This window comes from Lemur catta, chromosome 14, assembly GCF_020740605.2.
Source record: "Lemur catta isolate mLemCat1 chromosome 14, mLemCat1.pri, whole genome shotgun sequence".
In the NCBI taxonomy this organism is placed as follows: Eukaryota; Metazoa; Chordata; class Mammalia; order Primates; family Lemuridae; genus Lemur; species Lemur catta.
This window is the reverse complement of record NC_059141.1, coordinates 9,337,281-9,359,356: the sequence shown is the minus strand read 5'-3', so window position 1 is coordinate 9,359,356 and position 22,076 is coordinate 9,337,281. Positions and strand designations below refer to the sequence as shown.

At 41.0% G+C, this 22,076-nt stretch overlaps 1 protein-coding gene across 5 annotated transcripts in view; it reads left to right on the top strand.

Moving 5' to 3' along the window:
• The first annotated feature begins 9,625 nt into the window (after positions 1–9,625).
• The window catches only part of LOC123650228 (SEC23 interacting protein), a 51,906-nt gene continuing 39,455 nt past the window's right edge, over positions 9,626–22,076 (top strand). For 4 of the 5 annotated variants that reach the window (XM_045568814.1, XM_045568816.1, XM_045568813.1 and 1 more), the window contains exons 1-4: positions 9,775–10,002; positions 15,026–15,558; positions 18,340–18,550; positions 19,672–19,865. In XM_045568814.1, the coding sequence (XP_045424770.1) occupies positions 9,840–10,002; positions 15,026–15,558; positions 18,340–18,550; positions 19,672–19,865 (1,101 nt within the window). In that variant the 5' untranslated portion in view covers positions 9,775–9,839. Of the gene's footprint in view, positions 10,003–15,025; positions 15,559–18,339; positions 18,551–19,671; positions 19,866–22,076 lie in introns of all 5 variants that reach the window. The other variant, XM_045568811.1, reaches the window with a different exon arrangement.

Below are 22,076 nucleotides of genomic sequence, written 5' to 3'. Positions count from 1 at the left end.
ACCATGCCTGGCTAATTTTTTATACACACACACACACACACACACACACACACATATATATATATATTTAGTTGTCCAGCTAATTTTTTTCTATTTTTTTTAGTAGAGATGGGGTTTTGCTCTCACTCAGGCTGGTCTCGAACTCCTGAGCCCAAACGATCTGCCTGCCTCGGCCTCCCAGAGTGCTAGGATTACAGGCATGAGCCACCATGCCCGGCCTCATTGTAAATTAATTAACTGGCACACTAAATTGTGCATCTGGTTCTTATAAGTTTAGGTGAGTTGAGAAAACAGAGTTTCAAATCCAGGACATTACCACCATTCCATTTATTCATTCATTTTAGCAGAGAGGGTTGCCAAGTTCCTGGTATTGTACAGGGAAATCCTGTGTTTTAGCTTCATGGCTAGTAACAGGCAAATTAAATGTATGACATGAAAATGCTTTTAAATCATCATAATTTCAGATTTGCTTTATCTAAATTGCAGATTGATACCAATTCAGCAGTGGCTAGTGTAGGGGAGGAAAAATATCTTTTCCTTCTACTCTATGCTGAAGCCCCTGTAACAAAAGACAGATTAACAAGAGAAAAGCATAAAAATTTATTTCATATAAGCTTTACAAGAAATCAGAGCCTTCATAAGGAAATGAAGATCTGAAGAAGTGGTTAAGGCTGAGTGCTTTTATGTTAGGTTTGATGAGGAGTAGAGCGTCGTGGAAGAATGTGATAGGAGAAAAGGTGTGAGCTAAGAGTAGTAAACTGGGGAAAACTTAGCAAGGCCTGTGCATTAGATTACTCTTTGTGTCCCTTCATCTTCAGAGATGAGGATGCTCCAATTCTCTTAGAGAGGGCACTTCTTACATGAGGGTTTTATAACATGCTTCAGGTGAAGAGAGCCCTTTCTGCACATGCTATTTCTCAAATTCCTTCAGCTTAAAATATCTAACATGCCAAAGTGCCATTTTCTGGGGTAGCATGTCCTGAACTCCATCACTCGGAACACTTCACCTTTTTGATTCTTCTTTAATGTGTTTTATAAACAAACAGGTGCTCAGATTTTACTTAAAGAGATGCTGTAATCCTTCTGAAATATAATTATTTTATAATGTGAATAATTTCACCCTCTAAGTTTTCTGTGGCAAGATGTTTTGATACTATTAATAATAAGTAGATACGAAAATGTAGAGAGCCAGGGGAGGGTTCATGATGGTATATCTCTTTGGCAAGATTTTTTTTTTCCCCCACGACCAGTAACCACACTTCTGCTTCCAACCCAAGCCTGTATTTTTAAGGAGGGCATTAAGTGACCCTGACTATAAGGAATTACTGAGAGCACTGGAAATACTGGGGTAAAAAAAGGAGATTCCATCCCTGCCCTCGTGGAACACACACTCCATTAAGGAGACTTATAACTAAATAATTATCCATTTACAATAGCTGCTGGCTGAGAATAAGCGAAGTTCTGTAAGAGGAACAAACAGAGGCATCTATGCTACTGAGCGGGTGCTACGGCTTGAATGTGTCCACCAAAGCTCATGTGTTGGAATCCCCAATGCAACAGTGTTAAGAGGTGGAACCTTTAAGAGGTGATTAGGTCATGGGGGCTCTGCCCTCATGAATGCATTAATTCATTCGATCCATAGGAGCGGATTGGTTATCGTGAGAGTGGGTTTGTTATAAAAGTGAGCTCAGTTCTTTCTCCCTCTCTTTTTTGACGACGCAGCAAGAAGCCCCTTGTCAGATGCTGACACCTCGATATTGAACTTCCCAGCCTCCAGAACCGTCAGAAATAAATTTCTTTTCTTTATAAATTACCCAGTCTGTGATATTCTGTTACAGCAATACATCTACAGCCATATACCACTCTGAACGTGCCCAATCTCGTCTGTTACAGCAACACAAAATAGACTAAGACCAACCAAGAGGCTGTGGTGTGAGAGGGACGGATGCTTCAAGGCTTCTCTGAAAATGTGACATTACACTAAAACTTGAAAACAAAAACTTGTACAAAAAAATTAAAATAATCACAATTTACTACATGACTTGTCTATTAATAGTCATAATAAAGTTAAAATTTAAATATTGATCTAACCAACATTATAATTATACTATATTGGGAGTCTAGGGGGCTGAGAAGCATTCACATGTGATAAGGATGAAGAAGATCAAAAATAGCAAAATCCTCATCTTTCATCTGGGAAGTCAACAGATAACGAACGCAAAGCGGAAGAAAAAGGAAAAATCGGAAGTGACAATGGAATCATGTTAATTTAGAAATATAGAAATACTGAAAGAATCAGCCAAAAGAGTTCAAAGTAGTTGCCCCCACCTTGGGCCAAATGTTTCTTTTAAACATTTGCTAGTTTTCCATTTACTTATCACTAAATCAATCCCAGGTGCACTAGAATTTCCACTAGATTGTAAGATTCGTGGGCACGTGCAATGGCTCACTCCTGTAATCCCAGAGACTTGGGAGGCTGAGGTGGGGGTATCATTTAAGCCCGGGAGTTTGAGACCAGCTTGGCCAACATGGCAAGACCCCCCAACACTTCTGAAAAAAAAAATGAAAAAATGTTAACTGGGCATGGTGGTACATGCTGTAGTCCCAGCTACTGGGTAGGCTGAGGTGAGAGGATCTCTTTAGCCCAGGAGTTCAAGGCTGCCGTGAGCTATGATCATGCCACTGCACTCCAGCCTGGGGAACAGAGCGAGACCCTGTCTCTAAAAAAAATATCTACTCCGTTATCCATCTATTTTAAGAAAATAATAAAAAGAGATCCTTGAAGCAGTGATTTTTGTGTTTATATGCTGTTTTTGCCCCAACACCTAGAGTAGTGCCTGACATATAACAGGTGCTCAATAAGTCATTGCTGAATAAATAATGCACACCTACCATAAACTGCCTAAGTGTCATTTCTAGACATCTAGACACATAACTTACATCTATTTCCTTTTGTTGGACATCTTTTCCAGAGCCTTTTGACCTATTTCAAAGGTCAAAAGTAAGGTTGCCCTTACTTACAGTCCAAAATTGTCTTCCTGGGATCTCCTACCACCATTATCCTAAAGATAGTCTTTTCCTCTTTTTTCTTCTTATTGATATTTCAAAAAAAAAATCCGTTCTCCTCTTCTTCCATACTTATAGATAAGTTTCCCAATGAAGAACTGCATTTCCCAGCTATAGAGATATAGCTGAGGTTGGTTGCCCAGTGAGGGACCACATTTCCCAGCCTTCTTTGCAGCTAGGTAGGGCTGTGTCATTAGGTTCTTACCAACGAACTGTGAATGAGTGAGATGCCTGGAACATCTACTTCCATTTCTTAGGGGAAGAGATTTGGCCCTGGATATGTTCTTTCCTATTTCCTGATGCATGGGCTATTGATGGCTAGAATGACATGTGTTAAAGACATCTGGATTTTTATATGACTATTTCATTCTGAGGTCTTTTTATACAGCTGCTAGCATTACTCTAAACAATTTATGAATTGGTATCAGAAGTGGAGTGCTATCATAACAAACAGAAAGTGTGGCTCTAGTTTAGTGGTTGAATAGTGGGTGGGTGATATGTGGAAGAAAAAATGCCCCAGACAATTAAAGAGATGACTTTATTCAGGCTGTTGCAATAGGGAGAGCATTTGTTCGGGAACATCTCGAAGAGGAGGGTTAATATTTGAGGTTTTATAAAATAAGCATGTCATAGAGGAAGGGTAGAGTTCGGTCTTATGTTGGAACATGAAAGAACAAAGTGGTCCTTTGCTGTTAATACTTTCTCAAGGAACACAAAAAGTTGGGGGAATTTCTTAACTATTTCTGTTTTTTTTTTGTGGGGAGAGGTGCAAAAAATAGGGAAGTTGGTGCTCATTGACCAATTACTGACCTTTCCAGGCCAATTGCTACCAAGATTGTGGGTCAGAGTTTGATTGTTAAATATAGTCTAGCCATTGTCTGTTTGTATATTCAGTTTCTCAGAAACATTATGTAAGCCTCATATGTAATTTAAAAGTTTTCAGTAGTCACATTTTAAAAAGATAAACTAGTAACATTAATTTTAATATTTAACCCAGCTGGACATTGTAGCTCATGCCTGTAAATCCCAGCACTTTGGGAGGCTGAAAGTGGAGGATCACTTGAGGCGAGGAGTTTGAGACAAGCCAGGGCAACATAGTGAGACCCTGTCACTAAAAAAAGAAAAAGAAAAGAAAAGAAAAAGAAAACAATTAGCGGGGGGCATGGTGACATGCTACTGTGGTCTTTCGCTACTTGGGAGGCTGAAGTGGGAGGATCGCTTGAGCCCAGGATTTTGATGTTGCAGTGAACTGTGGTCATACCACTGTAGTCCAGCCTGGATGACAGAATGAGGCCTTGTCTCTTAAAATAAAAATTATTAATAAGATATCAGGCAGGATACAGTGGCTCACCTGTAATCCTAGCACTCTGGGAGGCTGAGGCAGGAGGATTACTTGAGGTCAGGAGTTCCAGACCAGGCTGAGCAAGAGCGAGATCCCATCTCTACAAAAAAAAAAAAAAATAGAAAAAGTTAGCTGGGTGTGGTGGTGAGCACCTGTAGTCCCAGCTACTTGGGAGGCTGAGGCAGGAGAATTGCTTGAGCCCAGGAGTTTAAGGTTGCAGTGAATTCTGATGACACCACTGCACTCTAACCCTAGGGACAGGGCAAGACCCTGTCTCAAAAAAAAAAAAAAAAAGATGCACATTTTTTTTACTAAGTAAGTCTTTGAAATCCTGTGTGTATTTTATACTTACCTCTCAATTCAGATAGTTACATTTCTAGGGCTCAATAGCTACAGGTAGCTACCAGGTTGGACAGCACAGGAGAAATCGGAGCCTTACAGGATGGGAAAAGCCAGTCAATTTAGCATTTAAACCATAGGAAGTAAAATTTCTTGCTCAAAGGCATTTCCAAGGGTCCTTTGAGACTTCTCAGGTAATATGAAGAATCCAGCCTTGTGGCAAAGATTAGATCAAGGATGTTGCTCTCCCACCAGAGCCTATTGTTTTAAATGGCCTTAAGTTAACCTTCCATTAGGCTGAGAAAAATGATCTTCAATCAGACGGGGAAGTAAAGAACTTGGAACTCACTGGAAATAAAACACTAGGAGTCTTGCCTGAAAAAGCCAGCAACTGTTCAAGCCTTAAAGCAAGTCCTAGGCCCCAAACTTGTACCAGTAGGAACTGGGCTGTGAAAACCGTACGGCCCCCAAAGAGGACATGCTTCCTAATATTGCTTTAGATACGGCTATGGAAGATCACGGATCAGGAACCCACCCCCTACCCCCAGGGCAAAGCTGGGGCCTCAGAGGACTGAGGACTGGGAGTTATCTCCATGGGGCCAACCAGAAGCAGCCAAGACTAACCATGAAAATTCTCCACCGTCAGAGCAGGGGGCATTTTCAGTTCACGCCTAGCAGGATTTAATCATTTCTATGGAAGTGACTGCTGTTTTCCATTCTTCCTTTTTTCCAACGGAGGTCTTCATGGCAGTTACTCTGCTCTTGCTCCACTGTAGTCTATTGGGCGTCTTATAGTTCAACAGACCACAATGGGCCACATCCATATCCAATGGAAAGAGGTGAGCTATAGCAAAGATCCTGGACTTTTAAGCTGGATGCAGCTGGGTGCATCCTCTGGGAAAAGACACAGACATAGGTTCTATGCCTGGGAAGGGTTGGGTATCCAGTTGCCAGATGGGCAGACTTTGGTGGCAATTGCCATTTGCCCAGCAAGTCTTCTTCCCTCCATAGTTATATGTGGTTAGAATGTGGCCACCCAGGTGGGGACTGTATTTCCCAGCTCTTCTTGTACCTAGAAGTGCCTTCTGTTGAAGTTCTCACTGGTGGAATGTGAACAGAAGTGATGTGTGCAACTTCTTCCCTCCTTGTTAAGATGAAACATTTGTCCCTGAACTTCTCTGACCCTTCCTGCTGGCTTGGATGTCAACAACTGGAGTAGTCTTGGAAGCCCTTGTTGAAGACAAAAAGTTGGTCACCAACATGTACTCTTATGTGAGTGAAGAATGAATTTCTATTTTGTTTGAGCCATTACATTTTGGGGTCTTTTTGTTACAATAGCTTGCAGTCCCCTATGATACCTGTGTTGGATATCATGTTTCTGGTATCCCACATAGAAAGATTTTTCTTAGTTTGTTCCTTTATTTTGGTAACACACTTCTTCTAATTGCTTTCATAGAAAGCATCTTTGAGAGGTAAATATTTTGGAAGTGTTTGACCAGTTTTTGTCCTGCTGAGACCTTTAAGATCTTCTCTTTGTTCCAGTGCTCTGGTGTGGGTCCACTTTCAACTACTGTGCTGGGTACTCAATGCTTTCAGTCTGGAAAATGGTATCCTCCATTTCTAGATATAAAAACTATTTTTTTCTTTGATGATTCTCTCCCTTGCATTTTTCTCTGTCTCTATTCTTAGCAGAACTCTTAATATTCTGATATTGGATTTCCCTGCCTGGTATTCCAATTTTCTTATGTTTTTTTTCCTCCTAGTTTCCATCTGTTTATCTTTCTGCTTTACTTTTTGGAAAATTTTCTCATATTTACTTTCTTTCTACTGAGTTTTAACTTTCTGTTACCTTCCTTTTTTGTTCCTTGTATATTTCTTTCTTTTATTATTTTATTATTTATTTTTTTTGTTGCCTTGGTAGAGTGCTGTGGCATCATCATAGCTCACTGCAACCTCAAATTCCTGGGCTCAAACAATCTCCTGCCTCAGCCTCCCAAGTAGCTGGGACTACAGGCACAGGCCACCACACCTGGCTAATTTTTTCTATTTCTGGTATAGAGACAGGGTCTTAGTCTTGCTCAGGCTGGTCTTGAGCAATTCTCCCTCCTCGGTCTCTCAGAGTGCTAGGGTTACAGGCATGAGCCACCAAGCCCAGCCATTCTTTCTTTCTTTCTTTTCCCTTTCCTTTCATTTCCTTCCTTTCTTTCAGTAGCACATGATTTTGTTTCTTTGTTCCAAATCTTCTTATCTCTCTGAAGATTTTATTTTTTTTTTAGCTTTTTTTTCTTCCTGCTGTGTCCTGCATGTTTGCATTCCCCTAAAATCTGTGTGTTGAAATTCTCATCCCCAAGTGATGGTATCAGAAGGTGGGACCTTAGGGAGGTGATCACATTATGAAGGGGACACTCTCATGAATCGTATTTGTGCCCTTATATAAAGGGCTGGAGATAGATCTCTTGCCCCTTCCACCATATGAGGCCACAGTGAGAAGGTGCTGTCTATGAACCAGGAAGGAAACAGATTCTCCCTCACCAGACACTGAATCTGCTGGTGCCTTAATCTTGGACTTCCCAGTATATAGAACTAAATTTCTTTCATTTTCTTTTTATTTTTTGTTGAAACAGGATCTTGCTCTGTCATCCAGGCTGGATTGCAGTGGCACAATCTTAGTTCACGACTGCCTCAAACTCCTGGGCTCAAGTGATCCCCCTGCCTCAGCCTTCCAAGTAGCTGGGACTACAGGTGTGTGCCACCATTCCTGGCTAATTTTTAAATTTTTTGTAGAGACACGGTCTCACTATGTTGTCCAGGCTAGTCTGGAACTCCTGGCCTTGAAGGATCTTCCTCCCTCAGCCTCCTATAGTGCTGGGATTATACAAGTGAGCCACTGCACCCAGCACCTCTTGGTAATTCTATGGTATAAATCAAGTTGACTTTGGGCTTTTTCTTCTGCTGCTTTGCTAAATCAGACTACTTGTCCATCATTTTTGCTGCTTCCAAAATCTTTTTGCTGTCAAATTCTCTCTCCCATTCTCTGCATCCTTATGGGTTTATGCTTAAAAACAAAAACTATTTGTGCTTTCAACAGAGTTTCAGGAGGAAGCAAATGATGATGCATCTGTTCAATCTGACATCCTTCCCAGAAATTAGTCCTATTTCTGTTCATACCTACTGCAATCACCATAATTTGAGCCACCATCATTGCTCACCTGGTTCATTGCAACAGCCTGCCAACTGTTCTTCCGACCTCCAGGCTTGCTCTTTCCTTAACTATTTTATTAGTTCAGAGTGAACTTTCTACAGAACAAATATTTCTCCATCCTTCTTTAAACCCTTGTTTGATTTCCCTTTTCTCTTAACCTGTAAAACCCTCCATCAACTGGCCTTTGTCTGCTTTTCATCTTCGTCTCCCAACTTCCTCCTGTTGCTTGCGGGGCTTCAGCCTTACTGTAACCTCTGTTTCTCTAAACATCCCAACTTGGCATCTCAGATTTCCAACATACTGTTCCTTAATGTGAAATCGTCTCTAGTGCTTCTTCCCACCTCAGCCTTCCCCAGGCTTCTCCAGTTAACTTGAACTCATTGTTTCTCAAGTCTCAATTTTAATTCTTCTTCTTCAGGGAAGCCTTTCACATCACTCCAGACTAGGTTAAGTCATTTGTTGATGGTCTGAAGGTTTGAAATATTTGCTCTCTCTCCCCATGAAAGGGTTGTACCTCCCTCCCCAATGATGTCCATGTTCCATGTAACACATTTTGGGAAATTCTGCATTATAACATCCATCACACTTCAGTTTATTGTTATTATGTGTTTAGTTGTCTATCTTCATGATCAGACCCTAAACTTCAAGAAGGAAAGGTCCTGTATTTACCCTGTACACCACTGTATCCCTGGTGGTTAGTATAAGGCCTTGCCCACCCATGATAATGACAAAGACTCTCTCCTTGACCAAACTCCAGCATGGCTTCTAGTATCCTAAGGCCATGTATCTAGGATGACCCCGACCCTCCTTAAAATGCCTGCTGGAGAAAGCTCAACACTGCCATGAGAATTTACTGTTTGTTCCAGCCAAAACCTGGCCATAGGCAGATAGGCCCCTGAACCCTCTCTCACAACAGTTACTTTAGAAATCTTGCAATTATAAATCTTTCCCCTGCTCCTTTGAGATGTAAATCTTTAACCTGGGGAACTGTCTTCCCAAGGGCCTGAGAGCCACTTCTTTGAAATGCAAACATTCAAAGAAATATAATAGTTCTCATTCTCCCGGTTCCTGCTGCTGCCTTGCTCTAACTTACACCACTGCCTGTCATGAAGATGGGACAATTACATGTCTCTTCTGGATAAGCACCAATTAACAAACTCCTAGTCATGGGGACCAACCTCCCTTCACAGGCCTCAGTGCCTTTCCTTTAGCACACTACAGCCTTTAAAGTCTCCAACCTTTTGTTTTAGAAAAGTTGAGCTCAGTTCATGCTGGACCCTCTTCCCGACTGCAACAGTTATTACTAAATAAAATCTATCTTACTGCTTTCAGTAGTGTTCAGCTTTTTAAAAAATCTTTGACAGTAAGCATATTAGCTATTGAATTAATTAATAAACTTAGTTTTTATATAGGTGTAAACAGCTGGGAGGAGGAGCCCCCTCCCTCCTGGCGGCACTCTGCTACCTGCTCCCGGGGGCTTCCGCTGTTCCTCCAAAATCTTTGCTGGTAAAACTACCCCGTGTGTACTTTTAAGAATACCATAGCGGCCCCCGCACCACCTGTTTAAGCGTCAATTCCTGCTCCGATCCCGAACCCGCCCCGGCAGCTCCTCCACGCTGCCACCCCGGCTTTGGCCCCGAGCGTCCCGCCACGCCTGCGCAGCCGCAGACGGTGTCACGTGCTAGCTTCGGGCGTGAAGCCAGCGCCGCCATGTTGATTTTTGGCGGCAGGCACCGGCTAGGGGAAGGGGGAGGGCAGCTGACCAGCCTCCAGTAGTTCCGGCTCCCATGCGCAAGTGCGGAAGTGTGCTGGCCCCGACGGTGAGCGGTTTCCGGTCCGTGGTGTCTCACCGGCTGCCCGGAGACGTGTAACGGACGGTAGGCCGCCGCCATGGCCGAAAGAAAACCTAATGGTGGCAGCGGTGGCGCCTCCGCCTCCTCGTCGGGCACGAACTTACTTTTCTCCTCCTCGGCCACGGAGTTCAGTTTCAACGTGCCCTTCATCCCGGTCACCCAAGCTGCCGCTGCCTCGGCCTCCCTGCTTTTGCCCGGAGGTAGTAAGGGGAGGGCGGTCCCGCCAGGCGAGTGTGTGTGGGACGGCGGGCGGGGGTCGGGGGTGACAAGGCCCAGACAGGCGGTTTTTCTTCTGCATCGACCCACCCTCTGGGTAGCTTGGCAGGACCTCCAGTGGCCAGGTTTGAGTGGGCCAGGGCTTTGGGATCTTGGAGGTGGGGACCCGGTGATGAGGCTTGCTCTTCGTCAAAGAATCCATCTTTTCCCAGTTGTCCAGAGTCTGGACACTGGTGTACTGGCATTTTGCAAGTCCTTGTTGAACATTAGTGTGCCAGCTGCAGGCAGGGGATGGAGATAAATTAGACAGTGGTCCTCTCCTAGGTTACAGTAGGCTACTCCCACTAGGAGATTCCTACGATACAATAGGATCTCTCCCAGGGAACAGTAAGATGTCTCCTAGGATGGACAGTGGCCCTCTGCCAGGGTACAGTAGACCATCTCCTACTAGAAGACTCCTGGACTACAGTAGGATATCTCTTAGGCTACAGTAAGCTATCTCCTAGGATCGACCTGTAATGTTTCCATAGTAGAGGTATAGAATGCATTCGTTGTCTTTCAAGACAGTCCATCATTTCCTCTAAGAAGGTTTTTTTTTGTTCTCTTAGGCACCCACTCCTGTGTGCTCCCCTAGCTTTTTGTTCATATTTATATTATTGTCCGGGGAGATTGCTTTTTGATGTTTATGTAGGCGTAACCCAGAGCATGGTGTTTAGGAGCACAGACGGTCTGTGTTCCAGTCCTGACCCTGCCGGTAACTTGCTGTGTGACCACAGACATGTTACTTTACCTCTGTGTGCTTCAGTTTCTGTATATGTACAGCTTCTTAGGATTGTAATGAGAAGTGTGTCAATTTTTCTAAAGCACCAAGTATAGAACCTGGTATACAGTGTGATATAATGTTTGTGAAGTAAACATATCTCCCTCTCCATTTGGACTGCGGGCTTCTTGAAGTTTGCAGCTATGTCTTAATTACCTTTTTATTTCCAGGATCTTGGTTAGTGCCTAATACATAGATCCCCATTAAATGCTGATTTTTTTCCCAGTGAATAATTTATTCTTGCTTCAAGAGCTAAGGAAAGTTTTATCGAGAAGTGAAGGAGGACATACTGGAAGCAGGTGTACATGAAAGTTCTCCTTCCCTTATGTTATGTTTTTTCTTGGTGCTCATCACCTGAACACTTACACATATTTGTTTGTTCTACCCCACTAGAATGTAAGCTCCATGAAAGCAAGGACTTAGCTTTATTCACTATTATAACCCCAGTGCCTAAAATAGTGCCTGGTATGCAGTAGACCGGTCACTCAGTAGATATTTGTTGAATTAATGAAAGGATGGGAGTTACACATACAAACGATGTATGTCTCGTTTTGACAATGGGGTTGAAAGGTTAGGCATTGCCATCTTTGGTGAAGAACCAGCGTGACTGGAGCAGGATGCTGTGGGATGATGCAAGAATAAATAAGGTCATACGTGGGGTTTTATGTCATCTTTTGCTTTATGAATGTTGTTTGGTTCATGTTCATCATCCTTGCTATATTGTATTTGGTTTGTGTGTGTCACTATCAATTAATGCTAAACATTTTCATTGTTAAATATAGGGTAAGTACACCTGTCTTTAAAACTCTTGTTTCTTGGAGACAGAGTTGGTTTTTTTTTTTTTTTTGGTAAGAACATTAATAATTTTTAGAACTAAAATTCTGTAATAAGTATTTTTCTACTTCTAAAAAAAGATTGCATAGTTAGAAACCCATCTGGAGAATTTCCAGAGACAAAAGAAGAACCTGTCTCCTTAGAAGCAGCAATCACATCAGTGAAAGAGATACATAGGAAGCAATTTTGTGCACTCAACAAACATAGATTCTGTTCCAGATATCAGGGAGACACAGAAGAGCAGACAGCTCTGCCCTCAGTGACTGCACAGTGTATGTGTGTACACAAATACCCATCCGTGTAAGCGATGGTGATACAGGTTTAGAACAGTTAGAAAGAGGGCTTGGTAGGCTGGTGTGAATGCTGTGGGTCTCAGGCTGACTGAGTGAGGAGTGGATATCCATTAGGCTCAGGCCCTCATAGATGAGGTGATGCTTGAGCTGAGGTTGAAGGGTGAAATGAGGGATTCTCGAGAGACGTGCATATGTAAAAGTCTGGAGGCGTGAGAAAATCTGCAGATTTGGCAGGAGTTGGTGATGGGTGGTATGGGACAGGGATGGAGCTGTCTGTCCTCTGTCTCCTCTCTCTTCTTTCCTCTTCCCATTCTCCTCTCCCCCCAACCCCCACCCCCACCCCAAGAAGGTCACTGTGACTGGAGTGTCTACAGGGGAGTGGCTCCAGTGGTCTATAGACCTCATACACCACACTCAGGAGTTTGTAGTTCATCCTGTAGGGTGTGGGGGTGCCTTTGAAGGATTTTAAACAAGGGAGTGAAATTAGAGGTTTGTTTCAGAAACACTAGAGTTTTCTCTGGTTGCACTGGAATAAAGCTGACTATAGCAAGAAGGGTCAGTATGGAGGCCATAGTGCAAGAGTCAGGCAGGAGTGGATGGCAGTCTAGCCCAAGTCAGCCACGTGGGGTATGAAGAGTGGGGAGCAGATGTGACAGATTTTTAGACTATACAATTGTAGGGATTTAGTGACTCACAGGAGGCCAGACCGTCAGTTCTGTCTGTCTGCACCCAGGCCCATTCTTGTTCAGTTTTAATTTTTTTTTTTTTAAGAGAGGTCTTGCTTTGTCACCCAGGCTGGAGCACAGTGGCACGATCATAGCTCTCTACAGCCTTGATCTGCTAGGCTTAAGCGATCCTTCCACCTCAGCCTCCCAAGTTGCTGGCACTACAGGCATGAGCTTGTTCAGTTTTAGATGAAGCTTTGTGCGTGGCACATAATGGGTCCTATCTAAATATTTCTCAAATGAGTGTTTGAATGATTAAATGAGGGGTATGAGAGAGAGGAAGGGCCGTGTGTGGGAGTCTTGAAGTTTCTGGTTTGATGTCTGGATGGATGTAGGCAGACTTCTATTGAGATGGTGAGATATGGTAAAAGGAGCACAGGAATAGTTAAGAGAATAAATTTAGTTTTAGGCTTACTAAGTTTGAGGCATATGTGGATGAGTCTGCTAAAAGTATTTTGAGGAAATTGTTGGAAAATAGATTCTGGAACACATGAGAACAGTTTGGGTTTGAGATGGAGTTGAGAGTGTCACAAGTGTACCAGTGCCTATTAAAGTTATGGCTCTGGATGCTATATGTGTCTGTATTAAAGTAGACAATGCCCCTGAGGTGAGGCTAGCAGTGGTGGAGATCAGCATTTCATTTGTAATTGGTGCTAATCGGAAATAAGTTTCTTGGACTAGGTCAATCTTGAGTTTTCTTAAAGTTGCGGTCCCTAACCCCCTGTCCGAGGACCAGTCCATGGCCTGTTAGGGACCAGCTGTCAGATCTCCGCTCCCTACCCACCTTGTCTTCCATGAAACCACAGCAGGAAGTGAGGAGGTGAGCTGTGGCCCCGGGGGCAGGAGCAGACCGAGGGAACCTTCATTTGTATTTATAGCTGCTCTCCATGGCTCACATCACCACCTGAGCTCCACACCCCCTCCCCTCCCAGTCTGGTAGAAAAATTGTCTTCCATGAAATTGGTCCCTGGTGCCAAAAAGGTTGGGGACCTCTGTCTTAAAGGATGAAAGGTACCAGTGAGGTTTTTTTCCATGGTTTGAATTGTTGGTAAATGAACTAAGAAGGACTTGAAAAGGGGTGGGAACTGAAAGTATATCAGAGAAATGGAATGATACAAGCAAAGGGCTTGTATAGGAAGTGATATTTTATTTTTAGTTACAAAAACTAGTGAGAGGAGTATTTTGAATAGTGAGGTATCTTAGTTAAATTGACATGTGTGAATTATAACTGGTGCAGCCTAGAAGCTAAAGCCTGAATCTGTGAGCCCGGTAGCCTCCTTTAGTAGACATCAGGAAGGAGTCCAGGGCTTGGAAGAAGGCTGCCCTTTCACAGGTGTTCAAGGGCAGGGACCAAAGTATGCCTGTGTGCTGAGAGTGGGTCCATCCCTCTCATGGACTCCATGCTTCCAGCAGTGAGATAAGAGGGAATGGGACAGGAGCAAGAAGATTAGGAGGAGAAAGATGAAAGCTGTAAGCTAAGGTTGCATAAAAGTTCAGTAAGGAAGAGTAAGGCAGACTGTTGAGGGAAAATGCTTTTGTTTTACAACTTGGTAGTAGAACAGAAGATAAATTGTTTGGAGTTGTTAATACCCACAGTGAATATCAAACTGGGCAAAGGCAAGTGAGGAGAACTTTCCTTGGTTGGAAGGTGACTTTTCTACCAATTTGGTATTCTGTAATGATACATGGTGTGGTACTGCATGATTTTGGGGATGGCAATCCCCAAGTTGACCTACTTTTCCTTGGGAAAACAGATGCCTCGTGTTCATTTGCACAGTAAGTGCTTTGTAGGTAAGAGCCTTGACACACCCCTTCTTGTCAACAGAGTTAATATCTGTGCTTTAGTTTCTCATCATGACTATAGAAATAAAATTATATGTATTTGGATACTGGAGTAACATTTGAATTATTTCTTACCAAGAAAAGAAGATTAAAAATAATATGTAAAAGTCATAAGTATAAATTTTATTTTTATTTTCAAAAACTTCTCTTAGATACAAATATATACTTACAAAATAAATAATAAATACCTTTATTTAAAAATTAATGGAATGGTATGTACCAAAACGTTAACAGTGTTAACAGTGATTGTCTCTGGGAGGTGGGCTTGTGAATGAAGTATAGTTTTTCCCTCTTTTTGCTTTTTTTAAATTCATATTTCCTAGTTTTTCATTTCAAAGAAACAAGCTTTCAAAGAAAAAGTTCTTTTCTATAATGCAGAAATATAAGTTTGAATAACAAATTAAGAAGTACAATTGCTAGCTCTTCCTTGTGTAATCATACCTGCAGAATGATAGAGTACCTTTAAGCCATTTGCGCTCCTGTTCTATTTCAGAGGATTCCACAGATGTTGGTGAGGAGGACAGCTTCCTTGGTCAGACTTCGATTCACACGTCTACCCCACAGACATTTAGTTACTTCTCTCAGGTATCAAGCAGTAGTGATCCTTTTGGCAATATTGGACAGTCACCGTTAACAACTGCAGCAACATCAGTTGGACAGTCAACATTCTCCAAGCCCCCGACTGCACACCCTTTTATACCTGGATCCCAAGATGTGTCAAATGCGTTTTCACCATCCATTTTGAAGGCTCAACATGGTGCTCTACCTTCCTCACCAATGGGAGTAAATACTTATCTGCCTTCTCAACCGAGTAGTCTCCCTCATTCGAATTTTGGGAGCCCACCCCAAGGAACCCCCCAACCAGGACACAATCCGTATCGCCATACCCCTGTCAGCAGCAGGGCTAATCCTTACATTGCACCACCCCAGCTGCAGCAGTGCCAAACACCAGGCCACCCCACCCATCCTCCACCCTCTGGACCCTCTGTTCAGATGTACCAGATGCCTCCGGGATCTTTGCCACCGGTATGGAGACATGTTTTTATGTCCTACTTACAGACTCTGATTTCTTCTCTTTCTCTCTCACCTTAGCTTATATTTTAGAAAACATTTTGCAGTTTATAATCAATATGATGACAAGTTATTTTCAGAGGGTATTCTTTGTAAGCTTCATGCCTTGAAGTTAACATTGTTTTAGAGGTAGCTCACTGGATACCTCATATTTTAGTGTATAGAACCTGTTTACTGAAGTGATAATTGATTTTTGTGAATTGGCTATATGCCAGTATTTCCAGATTTTAGTGTAAGATACCAGTAATAAATGTCATCTGGGGACATGTGAGAGGTGAAGCAATTATTGTCTAACAGACTGCCAGATTCTCATCTTTTAACTATACAAGTCAATCAAAGCACTCAATTATAGGGACTAAAATTAACTATTCCAATAAATTTCTTTTTTTCATAGAGTTTGGATCTAGACAGTCAACCTCTGTCTCAAGGGGGGGGGTGATGGAATAACTTTTGTCTTGGGTAAATTTTTGTGACATTCTCTTGTGGTTTTTTTCCCAACTAATTCAACTGACTTCCAGAGAAAAAGCAACCAGATAAAAAACAAAAGAAGTGGGGAGATGATTAAAAAGAACTGAGAACCCAATCCAGTGTGGTAGTGATAACAGTATTGTGATCAAAGTATAGCCTAAGTTCTCTCTTGGAAGAGGAGAATGGGTTCTGTTTTTATCATTTAATTTAAATCATACTAATTATACAAATTCTTGATCATGTTGGATTTTAGCATATTGGAAAGTAACCAGATTTATAGCATGTGGTATAGTTAGTATTTTTGCTAACTATAGCAAACTAATTACAGTTTACTGATTAAATTTTTTAAAGTTTTTAAATTAAGAATTAGAAAAGATAATTTCAGCCAGGCATGGTGGCACACATCTATAAGTCCTAGTTAATCCGGAAGCTAAAGCAGGAAGATCATTTGAACCTGGGAGTTTGAGGCCAGCCTGGGCAATGTAGCAGACCCTGTCTCCAAAAAAAAAAAGAAAAATTCAAATTTAAGGAAAAAATTACAAAACTAAAAATAGCACAGAGAACACTTCAATATCCTTCACCCAGATTTACCTATCATTAACATTTTATTTCTCTCTCTTTTTTTGTTTCCTAAGACAGAGTCTTGCTCTGTTTCCCAGGCTGAAGTGCAGTGGTGTCATCATAGCTCACTGCAGCCTCAAACTTCTGGGCTCAAGCAATCCTTCTGCCATAGGCCGAGTAGCTGGGACTGCAGGTGTGTGCCACCAAGCCCAGCTAATTTTTATGTAGATTTTTTGTGGAGACAGGTCTTGTCCCCAGGCTGGTGTTGAACTCCTGGCCTCAAGCACTCCTCCTGGCTTGGCTTCCCAAATGCTAGGATTATGGTCATGAGCCCCCCAAACCCGGCCTGTTTGTTTTTAGTTTGTGTATGTGCACACTCTAATGTGTTTGAGCCCTCCCCCACTTCCCCTTTTTTCCCATATTCCCGTTCCTCCTTCCCTCCCTGCCTTTTCTCTTTCATCTTCCCTCTGTATGTATATATGTGATTTTTGGGTGGTGTGTTTGAAGGCTATTTAAATATATTATGACTCTTTACTCCTAGGTACTTTACTGTATATTTCCTAAGAAAAGGGATATTCTTTTACATAACTACAGTACAGCTGTCAGCTTTAGTAAATTTAAGGTTGATACAATGCTTCAAAATCATTAATTAAAAATTTTAAAAATAATTGTGTTCTGATTTTAAAAGCATTTTCATTGTAGAAAATTTGAAAAATACAGAATAACCAAATTAATAAAAATTGTCTGTAGACAACCACTGTTTCCATTTTGATATGTGTCTTTGTTATCTTTTTTCTAGGCAAACATCATATAGTACCTGTTTTTTTTGGGGGGGGGGACAGAGTCTCACTTTGTTGCCCGGGCTAGATTGCCGTGACGTCAGCCTAGCTCACAGCAACCTCAAACTCCTGGGCTCAAGCAATCCTTCTGCCTCAGCCTCCTGAGTAGCTGGGACTACAGGCACGCAACACCATGCCTGGCTAATTTTTTGTATATATTTTAGTTGTCCAGCTAATTTCTTTCTATTTTTAGGAGAAATGGGGTCTCACTCTTGCTCAGGCTGGTCTCGAACTCCTGAGCTCAAACGATCCTCCTGCCTCGGCCTCCCAGAGTACTAGGATTACAGGTGTGAGCCACCTCGCCCGGCCTAGTACCTGTATTTTTTATAATCTTTTTTTCTATGAAATACTTTAGATGTTATTAAGATTTTTTCAAAAACATTTTTAATGACTCTAGAGAATCTAGCATTTGAGTGAAGTATAGTTTATTTAATCAGATTTCCATTAGACATTTAGATTATTTCCTGTGATTTTCTGTTATAAATGACCCTTTGGTATACATCCTTGTGGGTAAATTTTTACTTGTTTTTATAATTATATCTGTAGGATAACTTGTTAGAAATGGAATGGCTGGGTTAGGGAATATGCACATTTTAAAGGTTAAGTAAAATCATAGATGTATTGCTGGATTGATTTCTGTGAAGGTGTTAGTTTACCTTCAGTGTGAAAAACTCTAGTTCATCTTGCAACTGATTTTGGGTTTGATTAGATGAAAACTATTTTTTGACTGCTTTGGGGTCTAGTTATTACACTAAATAATTATCTAGAAATACATGTAGGATAATTATTACTTGTGTCAGTTTGGATCTGAAGCATAAACAAAATTATTCTTTTGGACAAGAGTGACAGTCTTAACTTTGCTTTCCAGATTCCTCCTTCAGTGCAGTCACCAACACAGCAGCAGGTACTTGCTAGACCTGGGGGTCCCTCTGTGCATGTGCCACCTCCTTTTCTCCTTCAAAACCAATATGAACCTATTCAGCCTCACTGGTTTTACTGTAAGGAGGTAGAATACAAACAACTGTGGCTGCCTTTCAGTGTGTTTGACTCTTTGAATCTTGAAGAAATCTATAATTCAGGTAAGTACCGGTCATATATCACTCATATCTTATTTTAGGAAGAGAAGAAATGAAGAGTATTTATCCATGGCCTACTTTTGGTGAATGTCAAATACTTGAATCCTTGTAGACCCCACCAGACTCTATACCTTAAGACAGTGATACTAATATAAGTCCTGAGTTAGCTGAGCGAGGTATTTGAAGAAATATTGTAGCAATATCCCTTGTTTAAAGGTGTTTTATATCAGAGAAGCTGAGTAGTTCGTATAATCCAGATTTCAATTTTCCTATTTCCCTTATTCATTTGTAGTTACGGGGGCATTTATAAAGTATTTTCTGTGGAATTCTTGATCCTGGAGATGCTCGGTGAAAAAAGTTTTAGAAATGCTGCTCACTATGTCCTCCTCTTGAGAGTGATGGTGTGCAGGAATGTGTTAATGCTCTCAGAAGCCTTGCAGGGTAGAAATATATTTCTTTGTTTATCTTGATGTTATTTGATCATGTAACTTAAAAAATCACCTATTTTATCCTTTAGAAACATATTCCATGGAGCATTCCTGTATGTAGATGTTACTGCTTTGATTTAAAAAAAAAAACCCGTACCAGTTATTTGAACTATTTTATGATCAGATGTTTAAAGTTTGCCCTGGCTGTTTCTTTTTTTTTTTTTTAGACAGGGTCTCACTCTGTTGTCCTGGGTTGAGTGCAGTGCGTCATGGGAGCTTACTGCAACCTCACACTCCTGGGTTCAAGCAAGCAATCCTCCTGCCTCAGCCTCCCAAGTAGCTGGGACTACAGGCGTGCACCACCATACCCGGCTAATTTTTTTCTATTTTTAGTAGAGATGGGGTCTTGCTCAGGCTGGTCTCAAACTCCTGGCCTCAAGTGTTCCTCCTTCCTCAGCTTCCCAGAGTGCTAGGATTACAGGCGTGAGCTAACACGCCCAGCCTGTCCTTGCTGTTTCTTTTTCACCTTAGAGGAGTCATAATTTTGAGCAGCACTGATTAATCCTAATCTTCTATTTTTAAATAAAAATGAGTTTAGTTCTTTGTCTTTAAGTATTGACTAGATACCATATTCATTATGTATTATTTTTAAATATTCCTTTAACAGTCAGGTAAAGTGTTGATTTTGTTCTTTAGTGCAGCCAGACCCTGAGAATGTGGTCTTAGGGACGGATGGAGGGCGCTACGACGTGTACCTCTATGACCGTATGAGGAAAGCTGTATACTGGGAAGAGGAGCCGGCTGAAGTGAGACGCTGTACGTGGTTTTACAAGGGGGACACAGATAGCAGATTTATTCCCTATACAGAGGAGTTCAGTGAAAAACTAGAGGTATGAGTGCTTTATTCCTTTATACTTTTCTTTAAAAAACGTAGTGCTTATTCCTTGGTACTTTTCTTTAAAAAACATTGAGCCTTATGTAACATCACTCACATTGGAACTGACTTTATTTGCAAGACAGCCTGTCTTGGTGCTGTTCACAAAGATGGCTTTTTAAATGGTGCTGTTGTTCATGGGGTACTAATTGTGGCCTCCGTGTCCAAAGATAGAATATGGTTTTCAGAGGTATAGCACAAATTTAATAAGGTACTTATGTCAAACCTTCAAAAGAACTTAGACTGCTGGGATATGTTGTTGACAATAGATGCCAAGCATATGGATATTTTCAAATTATGTTTAGTAAAAGGTTTGAAATTAACCTCTGATTTGTGAAAATAAATAAAAAACAGAATTGGAAGCAGTGTCATGAGATTTATTAGTCGTCTTAAAACTGGGGCAGTTAATGTTTTATATAATTATTTTATGTAATTATGTTAATTTCTTGTGATAATGCTACTTAACAGTTGAGTATTAGATGTTGAAGTTAAATGAATTCACTTGCATACATGGGAAATGAGATAGAGAATATTTTCGTTAACTGTTTTTTAATGTAATAATTCTTTAGATTTCTTGAAATAACTCTAACATTAATATTAAAAGGAGTTTCTAAAATGTTAATCGTCCCTAGATTCATATTTTGAATAACTTCAAGTAAGGACTACTCCTTATGTTCTGTTTAGGAGCTGACAGTTCAAATATCACTATTAATTACTAAATTTTTTTCCCTTGAGGAACATATAATTAATAGGAATAAAAAATTCAATTATAGTCTTCTTTCAAATCAAAATCTACGTGTAAAAATATTTTTTAGACTGTACTTTATCCATATACATATTTTTCCTAGCAATTATAGATTTTTTGTGGGATATTTTGCTTTTTAAAAAAAAAATTTTATAAATGCAGTTCTTAGACATTATCAGTTATGCCTACTCTGAAAGTATTAAGCTCTATAGTAGTGACTCTAAAATACCGTTCTATAACCAAATCAATACCAAAATGTAAGTGTTGGCCTAAAATAAGACAGTTTAGTTGGGGTTAAGAAAATTGGAAAAGAGTCTTGTTGAGAGAGAAGCTTCAAACATTTTTAATTTCATCTCATAGTAAGAAACACAATTTTTTATTTTTTAAGAGACAGGATCTTCCTATGTTGCCTGAGTTGGACTCAGACTTCTGGGCTCAAGCCATCCTCTGCTTCAGCCTCTCAAGTAGCTGGGACTACAGGCGTGTGCCACCAAGAAGTACCTTTTATGTTGAGATTTAGTACACACACTTTACACACACATATATATATGTATATTTATTTATCAGAAACAGTGGTGTTCTGGTAAACTAGCCTGGGTGAAAAAGTGAGACCTGGTCTCTTTAAAAAAAAATAATTCAGGAAAATAAAACATAATGATATGACAATAAAATAACATAAATAAAGAGTACAGTGTAACAACTAGTTACAGAACATTTACATTATCATAGGTATTATAAGTAATCTAGAGACGATTTAAAGTATATGGGAGGGGGGATGTATGTAGGTTTTATGCAAATACCATGCCATTTTATATAAGGGACTTGAGTATCTAGAGATTTTGGTATCCGTGAGGAGTCCTGGAACCAGTCCCCTGAGAATACCAAGGAAAGACTATATATCTAGAGGAAGAGTAAGAAGATGGTTGGACAGTCAAGATTTTGAAGTCAGAAAGTTCTGAGTGGCAGTGAACCACAATTCTGCCATTGCTGCTTTCCAGTTGTGTAATTGTGTGCAACTGTGTACAGTGCTTAAGATGTCTGTTAAGGGTTGAATTGTCTCTCCTCCCGTCCCCCTAAGTATGTTGAAGTACTAATCCTCAGTACCTCAGAATGTGACCTTGTTTGGAAATAGGGTCATTGCAGATATAGTTAGTTAAGATGAGGTCATCCTGGAGTAGGGTGGGCCCCAATCCAGTATGACTGGTGTCCTTATAAGAAGACAGCCATGTTAAGACAGATACACAGAGAGAATGCCATGTGATGATGAAGGCAGAGATTGCCAGCAACCAACCAGAAGCCAGGAAAAGGCAAGGAGGATTTCCTTGTATGTTTCAGAGGGCCTATGGCCCCGCCAACACCTTGATTTTGGACTTAGAGCCTTCAGAATTATGGAACAATAAATTTCTGTTTTAAGACATCCAG